The following is a 23,159-nucleotide window of genomic DNA, read 5'->3' on the forward strand; positions in this document are numbered from 1 at the left end:
GAATATTTCTCTAGCATAGTCAGAATTAGCAATTTTACCAGCTACAATAGGTTCTCCCCTGGACCATGGACGCTCCTTTTCTCTGGGAATGATGACCCATTCGATTTATTACAGAGGCAGCCGACCTCCTTTGGAGAAACACCTGCTATAACTAAGGTGGTAAAGTATCTGGGAGTAAAATTCAACCAAGATCTCTCCTATAAAGCTCAAATTAGGGCTGTGACAGGATACTGTTTTGGCACATTGAAATTGCTGGGATAGATATTGAATCTGCTTCCCCTTCAGAACTCAAAAACAATATTATTGGTCTTCGTCAACATCCAAATTGGATTTTGCAAATTACCTGTACCTGGTTTCCCCTACCTATTTAATTAGGTATCTTTGACTGGCCCAGAATGCAGCAGCAAGAGTTAAAGTAGTGATGCTACAATCAGTTAGTGCGGGCCCCAAGCAACTACATTGGCTCCCGATCAAAGAGCGCATTAAGTTCAAAGCTCTTGTAAGTTTGTTTTCAGGAACGTCAAAAAAAGGTTCTGCTTACCTTTTTAATAAATTGTGTCTTTACCATTCACGAGAGCTCTACGCTCTGTGAATCAAGGTCTCATGTGGGTTCCTAGATTTGACAAAGCCAGGTTGGGAGGTTGTTTCATTTAATTTTTGACCGCCTAGCTATAGAACACTCTTCCGACTGAACTGAGGATGATGGATTCGGAAAGTTTATTTAGAAAAGTGTTAAAAACGTTCCTCTTTGCAAGCAAGTAAGATTCCTGTAATGTATCTCTGCAGGTTAGTACCGGATCGCTTCCTGGTGAAACAGCTAAGCACTCTATAAATGTATCAATCAATTTCAGTCAAATGCTTTGAATGCCATTTTAAATGAAATGGCATTATCGGTGAATGAAAGTGTTACCTTTCAAAAAAGGTTGCACAATCTAATTTTCACAAATTAATGAGAGTAAAAAGAATGCACCTTTTGCAACATCCTGCTCAAATTCTGTGAATAGTTGGAGACACAAAATTCTGCACATCTCTAATTGCCATTTTTATGGTCTGGCTTTGACAGCATAATTGTCACCAGCCAGTTATGTGAGTATCACCAAGGAGGGGCTATGGCTCCGCCCACATGTTTTAAGTCAGGAGTACATGTTTTGTTTGGGCAGAAGCTATGTGCTTCTACAAAAAATTGCCTGTCCTCCACAAAGCTGTGATCATTTTGTATACTCACAAGCTTGAATTTTCAGGTGTACCCAGACATTGTAAATCTATTACAGTGTATTTCATAATTTAATGTTGCTATTCTCTGGCAGCAGCACATATGGAAGGGTGGCAGTCATTAACAAACATGGATTTTTAAGTCTGGCTTGACAGTGCAACTGCCACCTGACCTTTTAACCTACACCTATAATTTTCTACAGATATTTGCTTCCAGACAAATGTATATCTATTCCCATTCTATTTATCTGTAATGCTTTACATTATCATACAACATACTTTTAAAACCAGACATATTGGCTTTCTCAATGATTGTGTATCAATGTGCTTGTGTAAACCATTGGCAGCTACTCCAAAGTAGCATTTACTTACATGCCTGGTGTAGTAGAACATTTGAGCACATTAAAGACCTGAGGGAAAGTAGGGGTATGTCATAATCTTCAAAGATTAACCCAGTCTTAGATGTCTTTTTCTGAGCGGATGTTGTAAGTGTTCAAATATATATCCAATGTTAGTCTTCAAATGTTGAATATTTAAATGAAAATCAGAAAGCATCTCCTGAATGTTTTATCAACATTAACCCTTGGACAAGGGTCTCAATTAATAGGGTGACTCCTTGCTTTCCCCGGGAAGACATTTCTGCTAACACTGGCACTAGAACATTGCCAGCAAGTGCCTTCACTACTTTACAACAGCCATTTCCTGCTTCTGCATTCTCACCTTCTCACGGTTACCAGGTCTATTACAGAAAATATATTTTAAATGAAATGTATATTAGTTGGACCCACACAAAATAGGAAAGTCATTATGTGGGATTTGGGGTGTAAGAAGAGATGGTCAAGGCAAATACATCAGTACCTGATATAGCTGTGTTTTCTCGTAGGATCTTTAATCCAAAATAAGTGAAGACAGCCAACTTATTACTACGTCGTTTTATTTCTTGATAATTGACAATTGTTATATGCAATTTGTAGTGACATTGGTTCTCAAAGGGACATTGGAACTTCTTCTCAAAACAGTTTTTCTGAATTGAGCGACTGCATGGCAGTGTACGACATTCAGTGATCTTAGAGAAGAAATGTGTTACTTACCTGAAACTGCAGTTATATAGTATTGGTATCTTTCATAGATTCACATGCCTGAATCATTCCCCGTCGTCGAGATGGGAGCCCCCAAAACATAAGTAAAGTAATGACACATTAGACATATAGAGTAATAGGCCTAAGGCCTCACATTAGTAACATATCCAAGTCCTTTTGTAATAAGGACCAAACTCTAGAGAACAACCCTTTGGAACCTTCCTGGAAGGAGCTCTAGTCCCTCAGATTTTCGTAAGCACAGTGCTATATAGAGGTACAACTGATAGTACTAGGTTAGCCCTTCCAAGGGAGGTGGGTGGGTAGCATGAGAATCTATGAAAGATACCAATACTGGATAACTACAGTTACAGGTAAGTAACGCATTCCTTATCCAGTATTAGGATATCTTTCATAGATTCACATGCCTGAATCAGAACGGAAAGCAATGATGAGCACATTTCCTTTCGTACAGAAAGCATAAATGCACCAGTTAATAAATATATCAACATGAAAATGCAAAGCAATCAATAGGTTGCAAGTATGGCAAAAGGTATAGAAGTAATAGAGAAATGTACATGTAAAAAGAAAGAGGGAGGCTGGTGGGAAGGAAAGAAGACTCACCTCTATCGAAATAGATGACCTAACACTGCCTGTCCCACTCTAGCATCCTTCATTAGCTCCGTATCCAAACAATAATGTTTGGTAAATGTATGCTGCGTCTTCCATGTTGCCGCTCTGCAAATGTCTGTGATAGGCACCCCAGCAAACAGTGCCATATAGGTAGAAACTGCCCTAGGGGAATGGGCACGAATTCTTGATTGTAAAAGTTGACCAGCTTGTTGGTGACAGAAGACAATAGCACCAGAGACCCATCTAGAAATACTTTGTTTTGTAAGGGGTAAACCTTTCCTAGGTAAACTGTAAGCCACGAAAAGTTGGTTGGACTTGTGGAATGCTTTTGTTTGGTCAAGGATGAATTTATGGCAGCGTTTCAAATCCAACGAATGTAGAGCTCTTTCAGCTGCAGTCTAAGGATTTGGAAAGAAAGGCTTTAAGACGATAGGCTCATTAAGGTGGAAGTCCGAAGGGACTCTGGGTATAAATTTTGGATTAGTCCGAAGAATTACCCTATCGTTCTTGAATTGAAGAAAGGTATCTTGTATTGTGAAAGCGTGAAGCTCACTGACTCGTCTTGCAGATGCAAAGGCTAGAAGAAGTGCAGTCTTCCAGGAGAGGAACTTGAAGTCAGGTCTGTGTATCGGCTCAAAAGGATGTCTCATAAGCTGAGCGAGGACCGTGTTGAGCTGCCATGTTGGAGGTGGAGACTTTATGGGAGGAAAAGTCCGAAACAGACCTTTGAGAACTTGTTTTATCAATCTATTTGACCAAAGAGAAGGTCCTGTAGAAGATCTCCTGAAACGGGATATTGCTGCCAGGTGAACTTTGATGGAAGCATGAGTGAGGCCCCAGGTTGCTAGATGGAGAAGGTATGGCAATATCTCTTCCGGAGAGGATGCGAGGTAATGCACCTTAGCAGATCTACACCAGATACAGAACCTTTTCCATTTGAAGGAATAAGTCCTGTTTGTACTATCCGCTCGAGCATGAGAACGAACTGCCCTGCAGTCTGGAGGAATGTTTAAGCCCTGAAATACATGGAACTCAGGAGCCAGGCCGATAATTTGAGAGATGCTGGATCCGGGTGTTGGACTTTTTCCTGGTCCATTGTGAGGAGAGATGGAAACGGTATCAACGGAATTGGAGGTTGCAGGTAGAGGAGATGGAGTTCCGTGAACCAATGTTTGCAAGGCCATGATGGAGCTATTAGAATTAGTGTGCAGGGCTCTGCCTTCATCTTCCTGAGGACCCTGGGAATTAGGGGAATCAGTGGAAAGACGTAGGCGAATACGCCGAACTATGCTATTGAAAATGCATTCCCAAGAGATCCCTGTTCGGGATGCCAGCTTGTCAAGTGTTGGCATTTGGCATTGCGCTGAGTGGCAAACAGGCCCAACAGTGATTCGCCCCACTGAGAGAAGATGCTGTTGAGAATATCTTGGTTTAACTCCCACTCGTGGCAGGTCGTCTGCAGCCTGCTTACAAATCTGTAAGTGTAATGTCTTTTCCTGGAACATACTCCACTCTTAGGGAAATTTTGTGCTGAATTGACCAGTTCCAAATTTTTTGAGATTCTTGAGAGAGTGATAGCGAACGAGTTCCTCCCTGTTTGTTTAGGCAGTGCATCGTCGTAGTATTGCCTGTACTGGCGAGCACAAGTGACCCTTTATCCTGGAAGGAAAGCCAGGAGGGCTAGATAGACTGCTCCCAGCTCTAGGAGGTTTATAGGCAGCTTCCACTCGGTGATCTGAAGCTCCTGAAGGAAGGCTCCCCAACCTTCTAGAGATGCATCCGTGGTTATCATTTGAGGAGAGGCTTGAGTTAGAAAGGGTAGGCCTCAAGACAGATTTTGTGGATGAGTCCACCAGTTCAGAGAGGCAACCATCTGAGGAGTCACCTGTATGATGTGGTCGAAGGATCCATTGATTTGAATCCACTGAGCGGAGAGAGCATCTTGAAGAGGACGCATGCGGAGGTGACAGTAGGGAGCTAGAAGAATGCAGGAAGACATCATTACGAGGAGGGATTTGAATGGGCGCACTGAAAGAGACTTTCTTCTCCGTATGCGCACTGCTAAATGCAGGAGTTTTTGTTGTCGCTCCTGTGACGGATAAGCTTTTTTCAGGACCATATCCAGAACAGCTCCCAGAAATGTTATCTGCTGAGAAGGCTGTAGGACCGATTTGTCTGGGTTGAGGGTAAGACCCAATCTTTTGAAAAGCCGTAGACAAGCTCTGGAAGACTTCCTCGCGCTGTTGAGAGATGGTGCCTTGACGAGCCAGTCGTCGAGATAAGGAAAGATTTGGTGATGATGTTGCCTGAGGTATGCAGCTGCTGGGCAAAGACATTTAGTGAAGATGCGTGGGGCTGATTTGAGCCCGAAAGGCAGTACCCGGAATTGGTAGTGTCTGCCGGCCACAGCGAAACCTCAGAAACTTTTTGTGTGTTCTGTGGATAGGAATGTGAACATAGGCATCTTGGAGGTCCAAGGATACCATGTAGTCGTTTGCATTGAGAAGCTGCAGGAATTCCTGAATGGTGACCATGCTAAATGATTGTTTCTTCAAAAATTAGTTTAGATATCTTGGGTCTAGAATTGCCCTCCATTTCTTTTCCTTTTTGCGCACCAAGAAGAATCAGGAGCAAAAACCTTGTCCTCTTTGATGAACAGGAACCCGCTCTATAACTCCCTTCTGCATCATTGATGATAATTCCAGGAGTAAGAGATGTAAATGTTCGTGAGCCATAGGTTGAGGAGGTGTCGGTGGTGGAGTTTGCACAAATTCTAGAGAATGTCCAAACTGTACCAGTTGGGGAACCCTACGATCTGTTGTCATTTGATACCAATTCTGTAGATAGTGGGATATTTTTCCTCCCACTTTGGAAGGTGGAGATGAAATGGAGATTGGCGGCAGAGAGAAGTCATTGGCGTTGGGGGGAATCCTTCTGTTGTCTGGCCCTTCCAGGAAAGAAAGACTTGTTGTACGAAGTCTGCGTCTGTTGCCTCTGCTGAAATTGTGGCCTGTATTGTTGGTTAGAGGAGGAGTAGGAAGACCTATACTGTTGGTAGCCTCATCTGTCAGAATATTGCCCTCTACCCCTTGAGCCTCTAAAAGGGGTGCTTTTATAATGAAGGGTACCCAAAGCTCTGGCTGTGTCTGTATCTTTTTTGATCACTTGGAGGGCTTCATCAATGTGAGTTCCAAAAAGGAGTTGTCCATCATAGGGCATGTCAAGGATTTTGGTCTGAATCTCAGGCCGGAATGTTGTTGCCTTAAGCCATCCTTGGTGCCATACGACCGCTGCCCCAGCCAGTTGGCGGAAACCAGTGGATGCAATGTCCATCGCACAGTCGATAACTTCAGAAGCCGATCTTCCGCCCTCCAGCAGCACCTTTCTTGCTTCCTATTTAGACTCTTGCTGCAGGGTCTCTAGGTAGGGTGCACTGTCTGACCACATCTGCCTGTTGTAACACCCAATAACGCCAATGAGTTAGACGCTCGCAACGTTAAGGCCGACATGGAGGAAAAACGCTTTCCAATATTGTCCAAGCGTCTGCCCCATATTCTGGAGGTGCTGAAAGTGGGGCAGGTGTTTTTTTTTTAGCTGCTGAGTAATCACTGAATCAGGCTTGAGATGGCCTTTCAGGCAGGCTGGAGCATTGTCCTGAGCTCTATATTTTTTATCCAATCTTGGCAGGACTGGAGGAACTGGAGAAAGGTTTTGCATTATCTTGATGCCTTGATCCCAGATATAATCTATTATAGGCATAGATCTAACGGATTTTTTGAAAGGTTTCTTGAAGTCGTAAAGGAAACAGTCCTGTTGGTGAGAAGGCATTGGAAGTTGAAAACATTGTGCTGCTCTTTCCAGGAGATTATGGAAACCTCCAATATCTTCAGGAGGGAGTCCACCTGAGGAGGCAACGGCAATGTTGGAAGAGGGATAACATAATCATCCCATTCGTCATGATGTGATTGAGTATCCTGAATTTCCCCTTTTTCTTGTGATTCATCCTCCTCATCGTCTGTAGAGGGGGGGGGCGGCACAGGCACCTCAATAATAGGAGGCGGTGTAGGTGGAACTTGTACTCTCTGAAGTGATGAGAGAACTGGAGCCGGAGATGGAGCAGAGGTAAGGAACCTCTTCTTGAAGTCTGAGATCATAAATTGCCAGGGCTGAAGGGCTGACCAGGGCTGAAGGAAGGCAAACCATCTGGGGCTGTTGATGACTTTTGTCTTGATAGTAAGCCTGCTCATCCATATCTTGATCATCATACTCAGAGTCCTCCTGATATTTAACATTGAGCTCAGAAGGACTCCTTGCAGCCCAAAACATACTGTCCTCATCCGAATCATCATCCAAAAGAAGAAAGGGAAGTAACGGTTGAACCCTACTGTGTGATGTCAGAGAAGGCGTCAGCCTCTGCTTTGTGAATTTTTGCTGAAAATATGTGATTTCCGTCTTTGATTTAGGTGTCGTCGACGAGGCCGTCGTTGGTATAGTCGTCGTCGACGAAGAATCATCGATGGTCGCAATGGGCACTGCCGTCGATGAGGGACCTCTCGTCAATGAAGTCGTCGACGACAAAGTCGTCATCGACGAGGTGGTCATCGACAGTATACTCTTCGTCGACGTGCGCATCATCAACGACGAGGCACTCGTTTGCGTGCTTGTCGTCGAGCTAGCCGTCGGCACTATCTTCGACGTCGACGGAGATTTCTTGATTTTGATCGTCGACGACAAAGGGGTATGTGCCGTCGACGAAGAGGTCGTCGTTGTCCACGAAGGGATACCGACGAGACCGAATTTGTCGAAACGGTCATCGTCGATGAAGACAATCCAGTCACTGTATGAGGAGATCTCGTTGTCGTCGAGGCCACTATCAACAAGATAGCAGTCAACGGGGCTGAGGAAGGCTTCTTAAAGGTGTGTTTCACCCAGGGTCTGAAGTTGGTTTCTGCGAACCTTGAAGGGGAGGAGATTCCCTGGCAGGTAAATCCTTAAGTTTTGAAGCCTCTGAAGACTTTTTCTGTGTCTTCTTTTGAGCTTGCTGCGAAGAAGGACCTGGAGAGACATCTCTGGGCCTTTTTTGAGAAGTCTTAGATGAGGATTTCGATGAGCTCTCACTCTCCTCAGAGGACAAGGGGTCTTCTTTGATTCTAAAGCCTCTGCAGCCAAGACAAAAGCCTTCCCTCACAGTCTTTTAGTGTTTTTGTAGAAAAGGTATGACTTACCTTGCAGTCTTTAGGTGAATGTTCTGGATAAAGACAGTAGAGGCAGTCTTTATGTTGGTTGTCAACATGTAACCTCTTCTTTTTGCAGGTACCACAGGGCCTAAAAAGGCCTTTCTTAGGAGTGTCCTACATGAAGATAGTAAAGACTTCACTCAGACAGAGAAAATTCTGAAGAAAATACCTTAAATCCAAGAATTAAGGGAAACTTGAGCAGAGCTCAGTGGAGACTCCCTTAGCATGACGTGCGGTAGAAAATCTGAGGGACTAGAGCTCCTTCCAGGAAGGTTCCAGAGGGTGGTGACAGCTGATTGGTTGTTCTCTAGAGTTTGGTCCTTATTACAACAGGACCTGTATATATTACTAATGTGAGGCCTTAGGCCTATTACTCTATATGTCTAATGGGACATTACTTTACTTATGTACCGGGGACTCCCATCCCGACGACGGGGAAGGATTCAGGCATGTTAATCTATGAAAGATACCCTAATACTGGATAAACAACTATTCCATGTTAGCACGATAAGAAACAGTCCAGGTAAGACATTGTTAGACCTGGCATCTTTGGTGTGGTTTCCCCTGTCTTTTTGCCTCTGCCTCCTGTATTTTTGACGCTGTGCTGGATTTCATTTTTGCTGGTATAGATTCTTTGGGCACTTTGCCACTGCTGATCAGTGTCAAAGTGCAAGTGCTCCCTGTGTAAATTATGATTGTAATTAGTTATGCATGATTGGCATATTGGTCTCACCAAGAAGTCCCTAGTAAAGTGTGCTAAGTGTGCCAGGGCTGGTGATACACATGCTACTAGTGGGCCTGCAGATAAATAAACAATATCCCAACAGGTAATAGTATATGACAAATAAGCATGTATGCAACAAGCATTACAATGACAGAAATAGGGAGACCACTATGTAGTTGATTTAAGATTGTTAATCATCTTTTAGATGATTAACAATCTTAGATCAACTGAATAGTGGCCTCCTGATTTCTGTCATTGTAATGCTTGTTGCATACATGCTTATTTATCGTATACTATTACCTGTTGGGATATTGTTTATTTATCTACCTTCTTAACCCAGTCCCGACGTGGTTTATGGGTCACACTCCTGTAACTTCTTACTAGTGGGCCTGCAGCACTGATTGTGCCACCCACATGAGTAGCCCTAAAATGGTGTCTCAGGCCTGCCACCGCAGTGCCTGTGTGCAGTCTGTGAACTGCCATGTCCTCCTCGTCAGTGTCCCCACTGACCGGGCCTAACCCTTCCCTTTCTGTACACGTTGGTCACCCCTATGGAATGCCCAAGGTACCCCCTTGGGCAGGGTGCAGTGTATGTGAAAGGTAGAGCATGTACTAGTGCAGGTGACATGCACTGGTAGTGAATTACAGCCATTTTCGTTTTTCACCATTGTAAGGCTATCTTGCCCCTTAGGCTATCATGGGAAATGCTGGCTACAGTGGCTACCAGCATATCTTCCCGTAGGAGCAAGATAGCACCTAAAAGTCTGGTGTCCCTGAACTCAGAATTTAATAACACATATTTTAGGAAAGGTTGTTTTTAAATCCTGTGTTTGAGAACAGCACTTTTAGAAAGTCTGACCTTTCTGTGTGCTTTGGCCTGTTTGTGAATTGACTGTCTGGTTTGTGAGTGACAGGGGCTGGGTGGCTCCCAGAGTCTGAGTGGGCCATACCTGTGCTGAATAGCTCCATTTGCATCTAGAGTGGTGGGAGGGGGTAGCACCTGGGCCTGCATTCCACAATGCTGGCTCCACCTCCTGCTGTGCAGCTGACGACCCTGCCCCTCTCTCTGAAAGGAAAGGAGAGGCCAGGAAAACAAAGTGCTCAAGGAACACCCAGAACTGGTTCAGACCGGGCTCAGAGCCCTCCTGCACAAAGGGAACAAAGGGGCATATTACCAACGTTAAGCGATATTTATCGCTAACGATGCTTAGCAACGAATTTTTTACCGCTAAGCATCGTCAGAAATTATCGCAGATAAACCTTGCTATTATCAAGGTTTATCGCAAATGCGATAAAAAACGGCCGCAATGCATGAATATCGCTGAAAAGTCAGCGATATTCATGCATTACCGAGCTAATGCTCTTAGCCATGTTATCCACCTCCCATTGGATAACATGGCTAAGAACTGCTCAGGGCAGGTGTTAGTTTTTGGAGATATTCGCGCTTAGCGCGAATATCTCCAAAAGTTGGTAATAGGAGATAGCGATGTTAGCGACTGTTTCCAGTCGCTAACATCTTGGCACGCCCACTTTGCATGTCATTAGTGATAAATATCACTGACATGCAAAGTAGGGCCCAAGATGGTCGCTATCTCCTACTAGCGGTCGCTAACTGGTGTTAGCGACAGCTAGGTAATAGGGAGATAATTTTATCTCCGCTTTCTTGGCTTTTAAAGCCAAAAAAGCAGAGATAAACCCCCTTGATAATATGCCCCAAAGACTTTTAGGGATATAAGTACAGGACCCATGACTACAGAAAATTAGATCATCCTGGAATCAAGAAGGAACCTCTGCCAAGGAGAAAGCTGAAACCGAAGAAGGAAGACTGTCCTGCTGTTGCTCTGCTGGACTGACCTGCTGTTGCTTTGCTGCCAAGGAGAGGGGAAGGACTTTACTTTGTGCTGTGTCTCTTTGCTTGAAGGAATCTCCAAGGGCCTGAGAAGAGCTGGCTCCCTGTTAAGAAGTCCCAGGAACAAAAGGACTTCACCCCCAGCTTCCCTGAACTCTGCTGAGAGAGTTCTGTCCTTCCTGGAGTGCTTGGCCCATGTGTGGTGCCTCTGGAAGTTGTAGCTGTGTTGGAAAGCTGGAAACCAAGCTTTAAAGAATTTTCTGCAAAGTTTATCACAACGCTCACTTGCGGAGCACATCCCCGTCAGTGCGAGGAAATTCCCACCGCTATGAAGGCCGAGCCAGAGCCATCGCATCCTTTGTTTGCGGGACGCACTAGACCGGTGTGGGAAGATTACCATTGCTGCAAGTATCGTCGCAGAGCCTGTCGTCACGGGGTGAGATCGTCTGCGTGATGCGGTCCACTTGCTTGCGGACCGCATCACGTCACTGCGAGAGTCGTGGCAGAGCAATCTCATCGAGGGGCCGCGAGAGTAGAAGATCATCGCTGACCCGCAGATTGTCGCCACACCGGAGATCGTCGATGCCCCAAATATCGTTTCATCGTCCCTTTTGCGAGCCGCTTCCATGAAAACCTTGCACCGGAATCCACGCAAGGTATTGCATCCCTCCCTGTACAGACCGGGGTCACCGCAACACGCCCGCTACATTGAGCGGGGTTGTCGTATCGCCTCCCCAGGGTCTCAGGAGTGATGCATTGCTTGCTTTTCACTGCTACAGCTTTTCACTTGGAACTTTGTCGCATCTAAAGGTACTGTTGGCTAAAACATGATGCAACTGTGGATTATTTTAATGCAACCATAAGAACTCTTTTGAAACCATATTCTTGAACTGTGCATGTTAGATTTTTGTCATTTTGGTTTTGTGTAGTTTAGATTAAAGATACCTTTATTTTTCTAAACTGTTGTGGAGTCAGTTTGTGGTGTTTTCACTATGTTACTGTGAGTGTTGGTACAAATACTTTACACATTGTCTTCGATAAGCCTTGACTGCTCGTGCCAAGCTACCCAGGGGGTGAGCAGAGGTTGTCTAAGAGTGTTTCCTCCTTACCCTGACTAGAAGCAAGGGTCCCTAGTTGGACAGTGGTACCTACCTCTGCCAGCTAGAGACCCCCAGTTCTAACAGACCTAATTACTGTTTTCCCATGCAAAGAGGAAAAAAAGAAGGACTGAACTTTTTAGTGAAGCTTTCTGACAAATGTGGCTCATCTATAGCCCAATGACAATCAAGTTCTCTGAATGGCTCAAACTGTTACAAATCTTGTGAGCACTTTATATATGGAATGTTTTGAGGTGCCAGGGATATTAGTTTAATTAATTTAGTGAGTTGCTTTTGATATCTATACTATCATGACAAATTTGAAAAGATTCACCAAAACATTTTGGGGTTTATTTACAAGCCCATTGCGCCACTGGTCCGTCACTTTTTTCCATATTAGAAGTGATGACGTGGCAGGGCAAGGGACTTGTGAATAAGGCCTTTTATTTCAATTGTTAACATAAAAGATTTCCTGGGAACATATTTTGTGTAATATATTTCCCGCATTACAGTTACATAAATTGCATAGTCTAAAGGAGATGCAAATTGATCAATTCAAACATTTTAAATGTTTGAATCATAGCACCTTTTTTGTAGGTGCTCCTAATTAAAGCAATACTTCCTTTTTATGTGCTACCTTTAGTTACATGAGACACAAAGGAATGGCTAAATTAAGCTAACACTTTTGATTGAAAGTGAAGGAACGTTTTGTACAAAATTAAGTTAATTCCTTCAAAGTTTTTTTTCTAAAACATGTAGAAAACCCTCATGCAATAGGCCAGAAATAATGGAAAGCCCTCTTAGAGAAGATACAATGTTTGTGTGCAGGACATATGCCTCACAATTCCTCTCCAATAGTCTTGTGATTCTAAGCAATCAAAGCATAGATAAGTCTCATTTGTTGGCTACTGTGTTTGAAACAATCTTACCTTTCGGGCCTTTAAGCCCAATTTCGCCAGGAGGACCTTTGAGACCTGGAAGGCCACGAGGACCAACTTGTCCAGGGAATCCATTATCACCAGGAGCCCCAGGAGCTCCTGGTGGTCCAGGTCGACCAGGCAGTCCTGCAGCACCAGATTCCGGCCTTCTGAGGCTAGCAGCTAAATGAGCTAATTGTTCTGCAATGAAGAAATAAAATGGTTTGAGTAAGAAAGAGAGAAATGTAAATTTCAAAAAGTACATTAATGCCAACCAAATTATAGTTTTAATTTATGTGACCAATCATGTGAAGTGCCTGGAAAATAGGTATGTCAATTTTATGGAGCTAGATATGAAAGTATTTTAAATGCTTTTAAGCCAGCATACCTATTTGTAAAAGCTTATAATATTACTTTGTGTTAAGACATTTGGAATTCAATAACACCAATGCTATTGAACATTAGGCTGTTCCAAACAAACTAGATGCATATTTCACTTAACGCATATTAATGGTTTGTATGACTTTCTTAAGTCTTGTAATCATATCTATAGTGGTTGATCTATGAAAATAACATTTCCTAACTGATTTATATGGAAATTAACATTATACATAAAAATGTACTTGTGCAAAATTAGAACGGGCCTAATACACCCTTATTCAGCATTTATAAAGTGCTCTTACAGTGTAAAATATTAGTTCATTTTACAATGTGGACAAAATGCAAGACAGAACATAATTACAAAGTTGAAACAACATGGAAAGTGTGGCTGTGTGGGGTTGGCTTTAGTTCAGTTGGACATGCGGTGTTGGACTTGGCCCTTCTGGCAGGTTCACCCCTAAACTTTTTGCTTTTAATTGTGACCTGGTGTTAGTGATTTTTGGCTTCTGCGCACTTTACTACTGTGTCCCAGGGTAAAGTGCGTGCTTGTGGTAAGGTTGGCCTGCCCTCCCATAGGAATGCATGGGGACTGTATGTGTCCCTGGTAGTTCCTGATGCATGGGGAGTGCAGGCTCCAGTTTGGTATGTGCGGACTCGTGTGATTAAATGCTGCCCAATGATGTGTGCGGCGTTATTGTGTCTGGTGTGGAAAAGCCACTTCTAGAAGTTGGCATGTCTGTGTAATTTAGGTGAAATGACTGTCTGGATTGTGTTTTCCTGGAGCTGGCTGATGAGCCTGGCTCCAGGAGTCAGGATGGGTCTGTCCCGGTGGTGAGTGGAGAGATCTGCATGATTGATGTGAGGGAGGAGTGCACCTGGGACCTGAATAGGGCTGGGCTTTCCCCACACAATGCTGGCTCCGCCCTCTGTGGTGCGACTGATGTTCCTAGCCTGACGAGTGAATGGTGAGAGGGGCTGAGCATAACAGAGTGCTCCAAAACCAGCTGCAACTGGTTTTCCCCCCACCCTGCAGACACAGACAAAGGATTTGTGTGTATAAAAAGGGGCTGTGACCCCTTGCAAGAGGTTCTCTGTTCCTGATCCTAATCTAAGTGGGGCCTGCTGCTGCTGGGCGCCAGGAGGACCGCCACTGGGGACTGCCTCCCTGCCTGGAGGGCCCTGTGAGCTGGCCCCTGGGTCCAGCCTTTGCCCCCCTGCCTTTCTCTTTCTAAGGACCTTGTAGCTGAACTTTGACCTGAAGCGCCTGGGGAGCGCTATGCCCTGAGTGCTTGGAGCACTTCTATTTTTACCTGCAGCCCGGAGCTGTGCTCGCCGTGCAGAGGGAGTCCCCGGCCTGGGGATCCCCCTGCCCTTGTGCCCGGATTAAGCGGGTGCCTACTCCGCAAATGTGTGCCTTTGAACGGGTGTCTACCCCGTATTCTGCCCCTTTATTTTGACCCCTGATGGGTGCCCACCCCGCCAGGGACACTGACGTAATTAGTTATTAATTTATTTAACGGGTGCCTACCCCCGTGTTGTAGGCAGCCTGCCCGGAGTACGTCGAGGGCCGCCGCGCTGCCTGCGGCGACCGGATCTGCAGGCATTACAACTGGAAGCAGACGGGAGCCCACCCCGCGCTCCTGTGACCCGGAAGGAACTTGCCGCGTCAACCCCCGGGGTTCCCAAGAGCAAGGGAGAGCCCCGGACTGCCTGCTGGTACCTCGCGAGGAGAAGAGTCGCAACTGGACGAGCATCGGAGCGGGCGGGAGCCTACTCCACGCTCCGGTGCACTCACAAAGAAGAGGGATAAGCCGCCTGTCCAGTAGCGGGGCTCCTGTGGTGTGGAGATAGCCCTGCCTGAAGACCGATCCCCGCGAGCGGCCCAGGACACCCGGAGCCCGGTATGGTGAGGGCTTGGGGTTGTCTCTGGGCGTTCTCCCGGGCAGCCCCACGTTGCAGCGGGCCGCGCCTGCATTCCTGGGCATTTGTTTTCCATTGTTTCCGAGTCCCCAGAGGAGGACTCCAATGACGGGGGCATTTTGTATCCCGAGTCCCCAGAGGCGGGACTCCAGCGTTTGTGGCCTTATTGTCTTTAGAGCCAGAGAGGCTCCTACCTACACGGCGGCATTATTGTTTGAGCCCGAGAGGCTCCACCAGTTTGGGGGCATTTCGGGAGGTAGAGCAGCCCCAGCCAGCAGCGGACCGCTCCCCCCACAGTGGGCAGTATTTTTCTCTCGAGCCCACGAGGCTCCCACGTTGTTTTGGCACTATTTTGTTTATTTGGAGCCCACAGGAGAGCCAGGAGGCACGCTGGTGCCCGGCTCAGGTCTTACAGCTGCCCAGCACTTAGTGGGCAGCTGCTACGTTTTGGCAGAGAACCCTTGCGCATCTCCTTTGGCTGCCTGCCCTGACTTTTCTGGACACAGGGCGTTTCAGCCCCTGAGAGGCCAGGTTGGCCTGGGGTCAGTTCTGGGTACTTTTTGGCCCGATTGTGATTTCCTGCCTAATGTGATTCATGCATCATGTGAAAAGCTTCTTGCCTATACCTCTGAATGTGTTTTTATGCATCATGTGAAAAGCTTCTTGCCTATAGCACTGAATGTGTTTACATGCATCATGTGTAAAGCTTCTGGCCTATACCTCTGAATGTGTTTTCATGCATAGGAGGTTGTTTTTCCTAGTATAGGTTAAGCTAGTGAGTTTATGATTCCCTGCGTGATATTTGCCTAAGGTGTTTAGGATTGCGTAGGTGGTATTTACCTTTTACCAGTGGTTACTGGTTGTGTGCTACATTTGCTATTTGCTGCTACAGTTATTATATGTTCTATGTGCTAAGCGTTATTTCTACAAAGTGCTTATTCCTGACAGTGGCCCACGTGGCCCTGTCCCATGTACATAATCCTCTGTAAATTCTGCCCGTGCCTATGGCACATTGTAAAGTGTGAGTTTATTATCTAATGTGTTTGGTATAATACAAAGGCTATTTTTATATATAACCTTGTGTGGAGTTCCTTTTGTGGGGGAGCTGGGATGTTGTTGCTGGCCGGTGCGTGCCCAAATACTTAACCTACATTGCCTCCGGGATAAGCCTTACTGCTTGTGTCACGTTACCTAGAGGGTGAGCAGGGGTTATCTTTGGTGTGTAACTCCCTAGCCCTGACTAGAGTGGTGGTTTCTGCCTGGCTTTGGCGCAAGCCTTAGCCAACTGGAAATCCCATTTCTAACATTGGTGGCAGCGAAGGGATCCGGATTTGTGTTTGCGCAGTACCACAGCGACAACTGGCTCCACTACAAAACTCTGCATTTTAGATAATCACATTTTGGGGATTATTGTTTTTTTTTTTTGAAGTTCCATTATTTCTTCTCCTAAAGGTGCCCTTTGTAAATTGTGTACTCCTGTTTCAGCTCAGACATCTAGGTTCCTTGTGTTAAAGTTTTCTCAAGAAGGTCCGCCAAAATGGAGCCTGCTTTTAATTCCTGTGGTCTGTTTAGATGCAGTATTTTAGAGTTGGTAAGGTTCTGTGAAGAGAGAAACATAGAGGTGGGTGAGTCAGACACCCAGTCCGAACTTAGGAACAGCCTGATTCTATGGCAAAAGGATCAATGGGATCTTGAGCGCAGTGAGGAGGGAGAAGATGACAGTGCATGGATGCCAGCAGATAGTGAAGACCCCATAGATAGGGAGTCCCTTGCTGGGTCCAGTAGCAGAGGCAGCGCCTCATCCCTTTCCTTGTCCCCAGAGGAGTGGGTAGATATGAGGGAAAAAAGGGAGCACCAGCTGGCTTTGGAACAGCTCAGGTTAGAGCATGCCCAGGCGATGGCGCAGCTGGGTGTTAAGTAGCAACAGCTTGAGACCGAGAGGGTCTTAGCGCAGGAGAGGATAGAGGAGGCTGAGAGGACCTTCAACAGAGAGAAATTACCTCTGGATGGTAGGCTATCCCCTGCTCGCAGTTATAGTTTACTGGACTCCCCAGGGAGGGTTGAGTCCAGTGGTGGTAGCGATATAGACTTCAGTGCAGGAAGTCACATTCCCAGTTCCCAGAGTATGATACCTGTTTCCCAAGAAGAGGAGTATAGGTTGAAATTCAGGGGCAGTAGGAAACTGTCTCACCAGTCTTGGGAGGAGTTTGTGGATGAATGTGAGGATGCACTGTTTGATTGGGTAAGAGTTCCCGCGGAAACTGATTTTGACAAACTGTGTGATCTGGTTCTCAAAGAACACCTGCTCAGTTGTTGTTTGCCGGGGTTGCGCCAACACCTGTTGGGGTGTGGATTGTCTGAGGCATTTGAGCTTGCAGATGAAGCAGACCGCTGGGAAAGGGCCAGAGGTTCTGCAGAGTCATTGGTGAGTGATTCCAAAAGTAGTGGTTCAGGTATCTTCCAGCCCAGCGTGGTGGAAGAGGTTCAGAGTAGCCCAGCTAGGTCCCAGTATAGTGAGGGGGGTGTAGGGGCTTACGACCTGTGTCAGTGGAATGGGAGTGAGTGGGTTACCAAGAGTCCCCAGACGCCCGAAGCCCTGTCTCAAAGCCTGGGTGGTTTCTTAAGGGAACACCAGGTTGGGGACCTAGGCTGTCCTGTTAGTCCATTTGAGGAGGATCACCTAGTGTCTAGAAAACCTGGAGCGTCTGTAAATAGACCTCCAGTGGTTCTAGTGTCCGGCAGTGCTACTCCAGTTCGGAGAGCACAGGAGTCCGAAGTGAGGAGTGGTTGGGGGATGAGTTCCTCAGTGGAAGAACCAGTGGACCAGGGACTAGCCAGTTGGGCTAGATTCCCTTGGGGGACCCGGGTGACGCCACTTCTGTTCTGTGGGGTCTTCGCGCACAGTCAGATGGACAGGGGACGGGAGATCTGCGCCACACAGACAGTCACACAACATATGAGTCATTTGTTAGCCTCAGGGGGATGGTGTGTAAGTCCCCAGAAGTCCTGGAGTGCCAGGCAAATATTCCACCAAAGGTTTTAGACCAGAAGTTGGGAGGCCAGGTTCAGGATCCGCCTGACCTGAAGGGTAGGACGTCTGTAACCAGCGTCCTGAGCGGTTCATCTTCCGGGGGTACCACTCTAGTTAGGAGGGTGCAGAACTCTGGAAGGGGGTGCAGAGGGTGGGAGAGCTCGCCTCTGACCCCGGTGCAACCTGAGGGGTTAAACCCTAGGTTGGGAGAGTGGTGTTCTAAGAGTAACCCTCGCAGGAGGAGGAGGAACCCTAGAAGGAGAGGTAGGGGGAGGAGAGCCTCCCCTGTGACCCCTGGTCCGTCTGAGTGTGTAGACCCTAGGCTGGAGAACCAGTGGCAGTCTAGCCCTGTCCTACAGACAAGAAGAGAGGAGAATGGCAACTTTGTACCAGGGGTTACTACCCCCCACTCTGTGCATAGGCAAGGACCAGTGGCACCTGGGTGGCCCAGGGCCTGCTCCTGGCCGCAGAAAGCTTGGGAGTACCAGTGGGATAGCCCAGTGGTTCCAGGCAGTGTTTTTAGAAGGAACCCCATGGGTTCACCGTGGCGTAGAACAGGAGGGTGTCCCTGCAGTTGCGGGCCTATGTCCGTGTTCTATCGCCCCAAGCAGGTAAGCCCATCACGGTGGTGATTGGTCTCCCCTGCGTTTTGGCTGGAAGGGGGTTGTGTTGGACTTGGCCCTTCTGGCAGGTTCACCCCTAAACTTTTTGCTTTTAATTGTGACCTGGGGTTAGTGATTTTTGGCTTCTGCGCACTTTACCACTGTGTCCCAGGGTAAAATGTGTGCGTGAGGTAAGGTTGGCCTGCCCTCCCATAGCAATGCATGGGGAATGTATGTGTCCCTGGTAGTTCCTGATACTTGGGGAGTGCAGGCTCAAGTTTGGTATGTGCGGACTCATGTGATTAAATGCTGCGCAATGATGTGTGTGGCGTTATTGTGTCTGGTGTGGAAGAGCCACTTCTAGAAGTTGACATGTCTGTGTAATTTAGGTTAAATGACTGTCTGGCTTGTGATTGGCTTGAGCTGGATGGTGAGCCTGGCTCCAGGAGTCAGAATGGGTCTGTCCCGGTGGTGAGTGGAGAGATCTGCACGATTGATGTGAGGGAGGAGTGCACCTGGGACCTGAATAGGGCTGGACTTTCCCCACACAATGCTGGCTCCGCCCCCTGTGGTGTGACTGATGTCCCTAGCCTGACGAGTGAATGGTGAGAGGGGCTGAGCATAACAGAGTGCTCCAAAACCAGCTGCGACTGGTTTTCCCCCCACCCTGCAGACACAGACAAAGGATTTGTGTGTATAAGAAGGGGCTGTGACCCCTTGCAAGAGGTTCTCTGTTCCTGATCCTAATCTAAGGGGGGCCTGCTGCTGCTGGGCGCCAGGAGGACCGCCACTGGGGACTGCCTCCCTGCCTGGAGGGCCCTGTGAGCTGGCCCCTGGGCCCAGACTTTGCCCCCCTGCCTTTCTCTTCCTAATGACCTTGACCTGAACTTTGACCTGAAGCACTTGGGGAGCGCTATGCCCTGAGTGTTTGGAGAACTTCTATTTTTACCTGCAGGCCGGATCTGCGCTCGCCGTGCAGAGGGAGTCCCCGGTGTGGGAATCCCCCTGCCCTTGTGCCCAGATTAAGCGGGTGCCTACCCCGCAATTGTGTGTCTTTGAACAGGTGCCTACCCCGTATTCTGCACCTTTATTTTGACCCATGACGGGTGCCCACCCCGCCGGAGACACTGCCGTAATTAGTTATTAATTTATTTAACGGGTGCCTACCCCGTGTTGCAGGCAGCCTGCCCGGAGTACGTCGAGGGCCGCAGCGCTGCCTGCGGCGGCCCGGAAGTGCAGGCATTACAACAGGAAGCAGATGGGAGCCCACCCCGCACTCCTGTGATCCGGAAGGAACTTGCCGCGTCAGCCCCCGGGGCTCCCAAGAGCGAGGGAGAGCCCAGGACTGCCTGCTGGTGCCCCGCGAGGAGAAGAGTCGTGGCTGGACGAGCATCGGAGCGGGCGGGAGCCTACTCCGCGCTCCGGTGCAACCGCAAAGAAGAGGGAGAAGCCGCCTGTCCAGCAGCGGGACTCCAGTGATGTGGAGAGAGCCCTGCCTGAAGACCGGATCCCCGCGAGCGGCCCAGGACACCCAGAGACCAGAGCCCGCTAAGGTGAGGGCTCGGGGTTGTCTCTGGGCGTTCTCCCGGGCGGCTCCACGTTGCAGCGGTCCGCCCCTGCATTCCTGGGCATTTGTTTTCCATTGTTTCCGAGTCCCCAGAGGAGGATTCCGACGACGGGGGCATTTTGTATCCCGAGTCCCCAGAGGCGGGACTCCAGCGTTTGGGGCCATATTGTCTTTAGAGCCCGAGAGGCTCCTACCTACACGGTGGCATTATTGTTTGAGCACGAGAGGCTCCACCAGTTTGGGGGCATTTCCGGAGGTGTTTTGGCCCTATTTTGTTTATTTGGAGCCCACAGGAGAGCCAGGAGGCATGCTGGTGCCCGGCTCAGGTCCTACAGCTGCCCAGCACTTAGTAGGCAGCTGCTACGTTTAGGCGGAGAACCCTTGCGCATCTCCTTTGGCTGCCTGCGCAGCCTGCCCTGACTTTTCTGGACACTGGGCGTTTCAGCCCCTGAGAGGCCAGGTTGGCCTAGGGTCAGTTCTGGATACTTTTTGGCGCGATTGTGATTACCTGCCTAATATGATTTATGCATCATGTGAAAAGCTTCTTGCCTATACCTCTGAATGTGTTTTTATGCATCATGTGAAAAGCTTCTTGTCTATACCTCTGAGTGTGTTTCCATGCATCATGTTTAAAGCTTCTGGCCTATACCTCTGAATGTGTTTTCATGCTTAGGAGGTTGTTTTTCCTAGTATAGGTTATGCTAGTGAGTTTATGAATCCCTGCATGATATTTGCCTAAGGTGATTAGGATTGCATAGGTGGTACTTTCCTGTTACCAGTGTTTACTTATTGTGTGCTACATTTGCTATTTGGTGCTACAGTTATTATATGTTCTATGTGTTAAGCGTTATTCCTACAAAGTGCTTATTCCTGACAGTGGCCCACGTGGCCCTGTCCATGTACATAATCCCCTGTAAATTCTGCCCGTGCCTATGGCACATTGTAAAGTGTGAGTTTATTATCTAATGTGTTTGGTATAATACAAAGGCTATTTTTATATATAACCTTGTGTGGAGTTCCTTTTGTGGGGGGCCTGGGATGTTGTTGCTGGCGGGTGCATGCGCAAATACTTAACCTACATTGCCTCTGGGATAAGCCTTACTGCTCGTGTCACGTTACCTAGAGGGTGAGCAGGGGTTATCTTTGGCGTGTAACTCCCTTGCCCTGACTAGAGTGGTGGTTTCTGCCTGGCTTTGGCGCAAGCCTTAGCCAACTGGAAATCCCATTTCTAACAGGCGGCTATTCACATAGGTAAGGAAGAGGTGGGTTTTCAGCTCTTTCCAGAAAGACAGAAGCATAGGCTTGGTTCTTTGATCTGATGTAAGAGAGTTCTGGAGGATTATTGTGCCCCCTGAAAAAGTCTGACTAACTGAGATGTCGACATGTGAAGCAGGGGCACCTGATAAAGATGGCTATTTTGTACTGATGACCTTGCGTGGGTGACACACAATCTCAAACTGAATCTTTGCTGTAATGAGCAGCAAGTCAAGTTTATTCAAAATGGTTAAGATGTGGTCAAATTACTGTAGTGGATGAGACGTTTGGCTGTTGAGGATTGCCTTGACGATTAAGGAGCCCCAGCATAGATCTCTTTGCCAAAGTTGAGGTGGAAGATGACTCGTGCAAGACAGTGGCTTTTAGTTAGGCAGGGGTTGGAATGTGATCTTTTTGGAGAAAAGTGTGTGATTTGCCAATTCTGTTAGTATGTGGAACATGAGACAAACTGGGATTGAGTGCAAAGCTGATTATCTTCCTGATGTTTAAATTGATCCTCGATGAATTTGGGTTCTTTAGATCCCTTGAGCTAGGTCGAAAATGTTTCTCTGTTTATTGGATATGAGAATGAATTCTCTTTAGAAGAGATTTAATAGAAAAATGTTGTTCATCTCCAAGACTGAAATGTGTTAAAGCTGTGAATGAGTGCGCATTTAATATAGGGGTGGGTTTTATCTGCATATGCATCCTATGGATTAAATAATGATTCAATAGAATAGGAGCCAGTGAACCTTGGGACACAACGCACTGTACCACTGCCTTGTCATAGATGTGTTAACCAATATTGACCTATTATAGACAACTGGTCAAAAGGAGTTGAAGGGGATCAAGACTACACTACTGAAGTTCTGTGAGGTTCTTTGGGGTTTGTATTAGCATGCATTTTTCAATCGTTTTGAAAGTTGCTGAGTGCTAAAGGAGGACAATTAGACAGGAGTACTCATCATAAAGTATGTGACGAACATCATTCAATATCCGTAGAGTTGCTGTTACTGGGTCCAGCTTGAAAGCTAGGTTGGTGTTTCACCTATAGACTGTTTTGTTGCTGTTGATTCTCTATTAATTCCGCTATCCATGGTGGGCTTGCAGATGCTTCTGAAGTCGAAGAGAAGATTTGGGTCAAGTTTAGTTCTACAAGATTGGGGTGATTTGGCCAACCTTAATCAGATTAAGGAAGAGGCAGTGGGTGAGCAAAGGCTTGAGCATGCAACACCATGCTTTATTGAGGATATGGATATTATTCTTGATGGTGTTGTCAAAAAGGATGTTTGAATGATAGCTAATGAGGCTAAGAGTTTTTACAATTCCAGCCAATATGTCTCTACTAAGATTGTAAAACATACACAAGGTATTGTTCATTTTGGGTAGGGAACTCCATTCTGATTTGGGATCCATGTGTTTCGATCCCTTACAGTGTTGATTTTGTTTGTGAAGTACTGGAAGAACGTACTGCATCTGGATACAGACAACCGAATGATAGTTGTAGAGGGAAGAACAGTGTTCGAGTGGATGTAGTGAATAAGAGTTTTGGTGAGATTGTGACGAATGCTACTTTGTTCCTGGGTGAATTTTAGTTTGGCCAGGAGAATAGCTTGTTTACAGTCTCTTCTGAGAGCTTTTGGTCTTGTTTGAAGCATA

The 23,159-nt window shown here is 46.8% G+C and overlaps 1 protein-coding gene across 1 annotated transcript in view; it reads right to left on the minus strand.

Moving 5' to 3' along the window:
• The window catches only part of COL9A1 (collagen type IX alpha 1 chain), a 410,236-nt gene that overhangs the window by 35,644 nt on the left and 351,433 nt on the right, over positions 1–23,159 (minus strand). Inside the window, exon 36 of the mRNA XM_078648015.1 lies at positions 12,758–12,946. Within this exon, the coding sequence (XP_078504141.1) occupies positions 12,758–12,946 (189 nt within the window). The remainder of the gene's footprint in view (positions 1–12,757; positions 12,947–23,159) is intronic.

Source organism: Lissotriton helveticus, chromosome 6 (assembly GCF_964261635.1).
Source record: "Lissotriton helveticus chromosome 6, aLisHel1.1, whole genome shotgun sequence".
Lineage (NCBI taxonomy): Eukaryota > Metazoa > Chordata > Amphibia > Caudata > Salamandridae > Lissotriton > Lissotriton helveticus.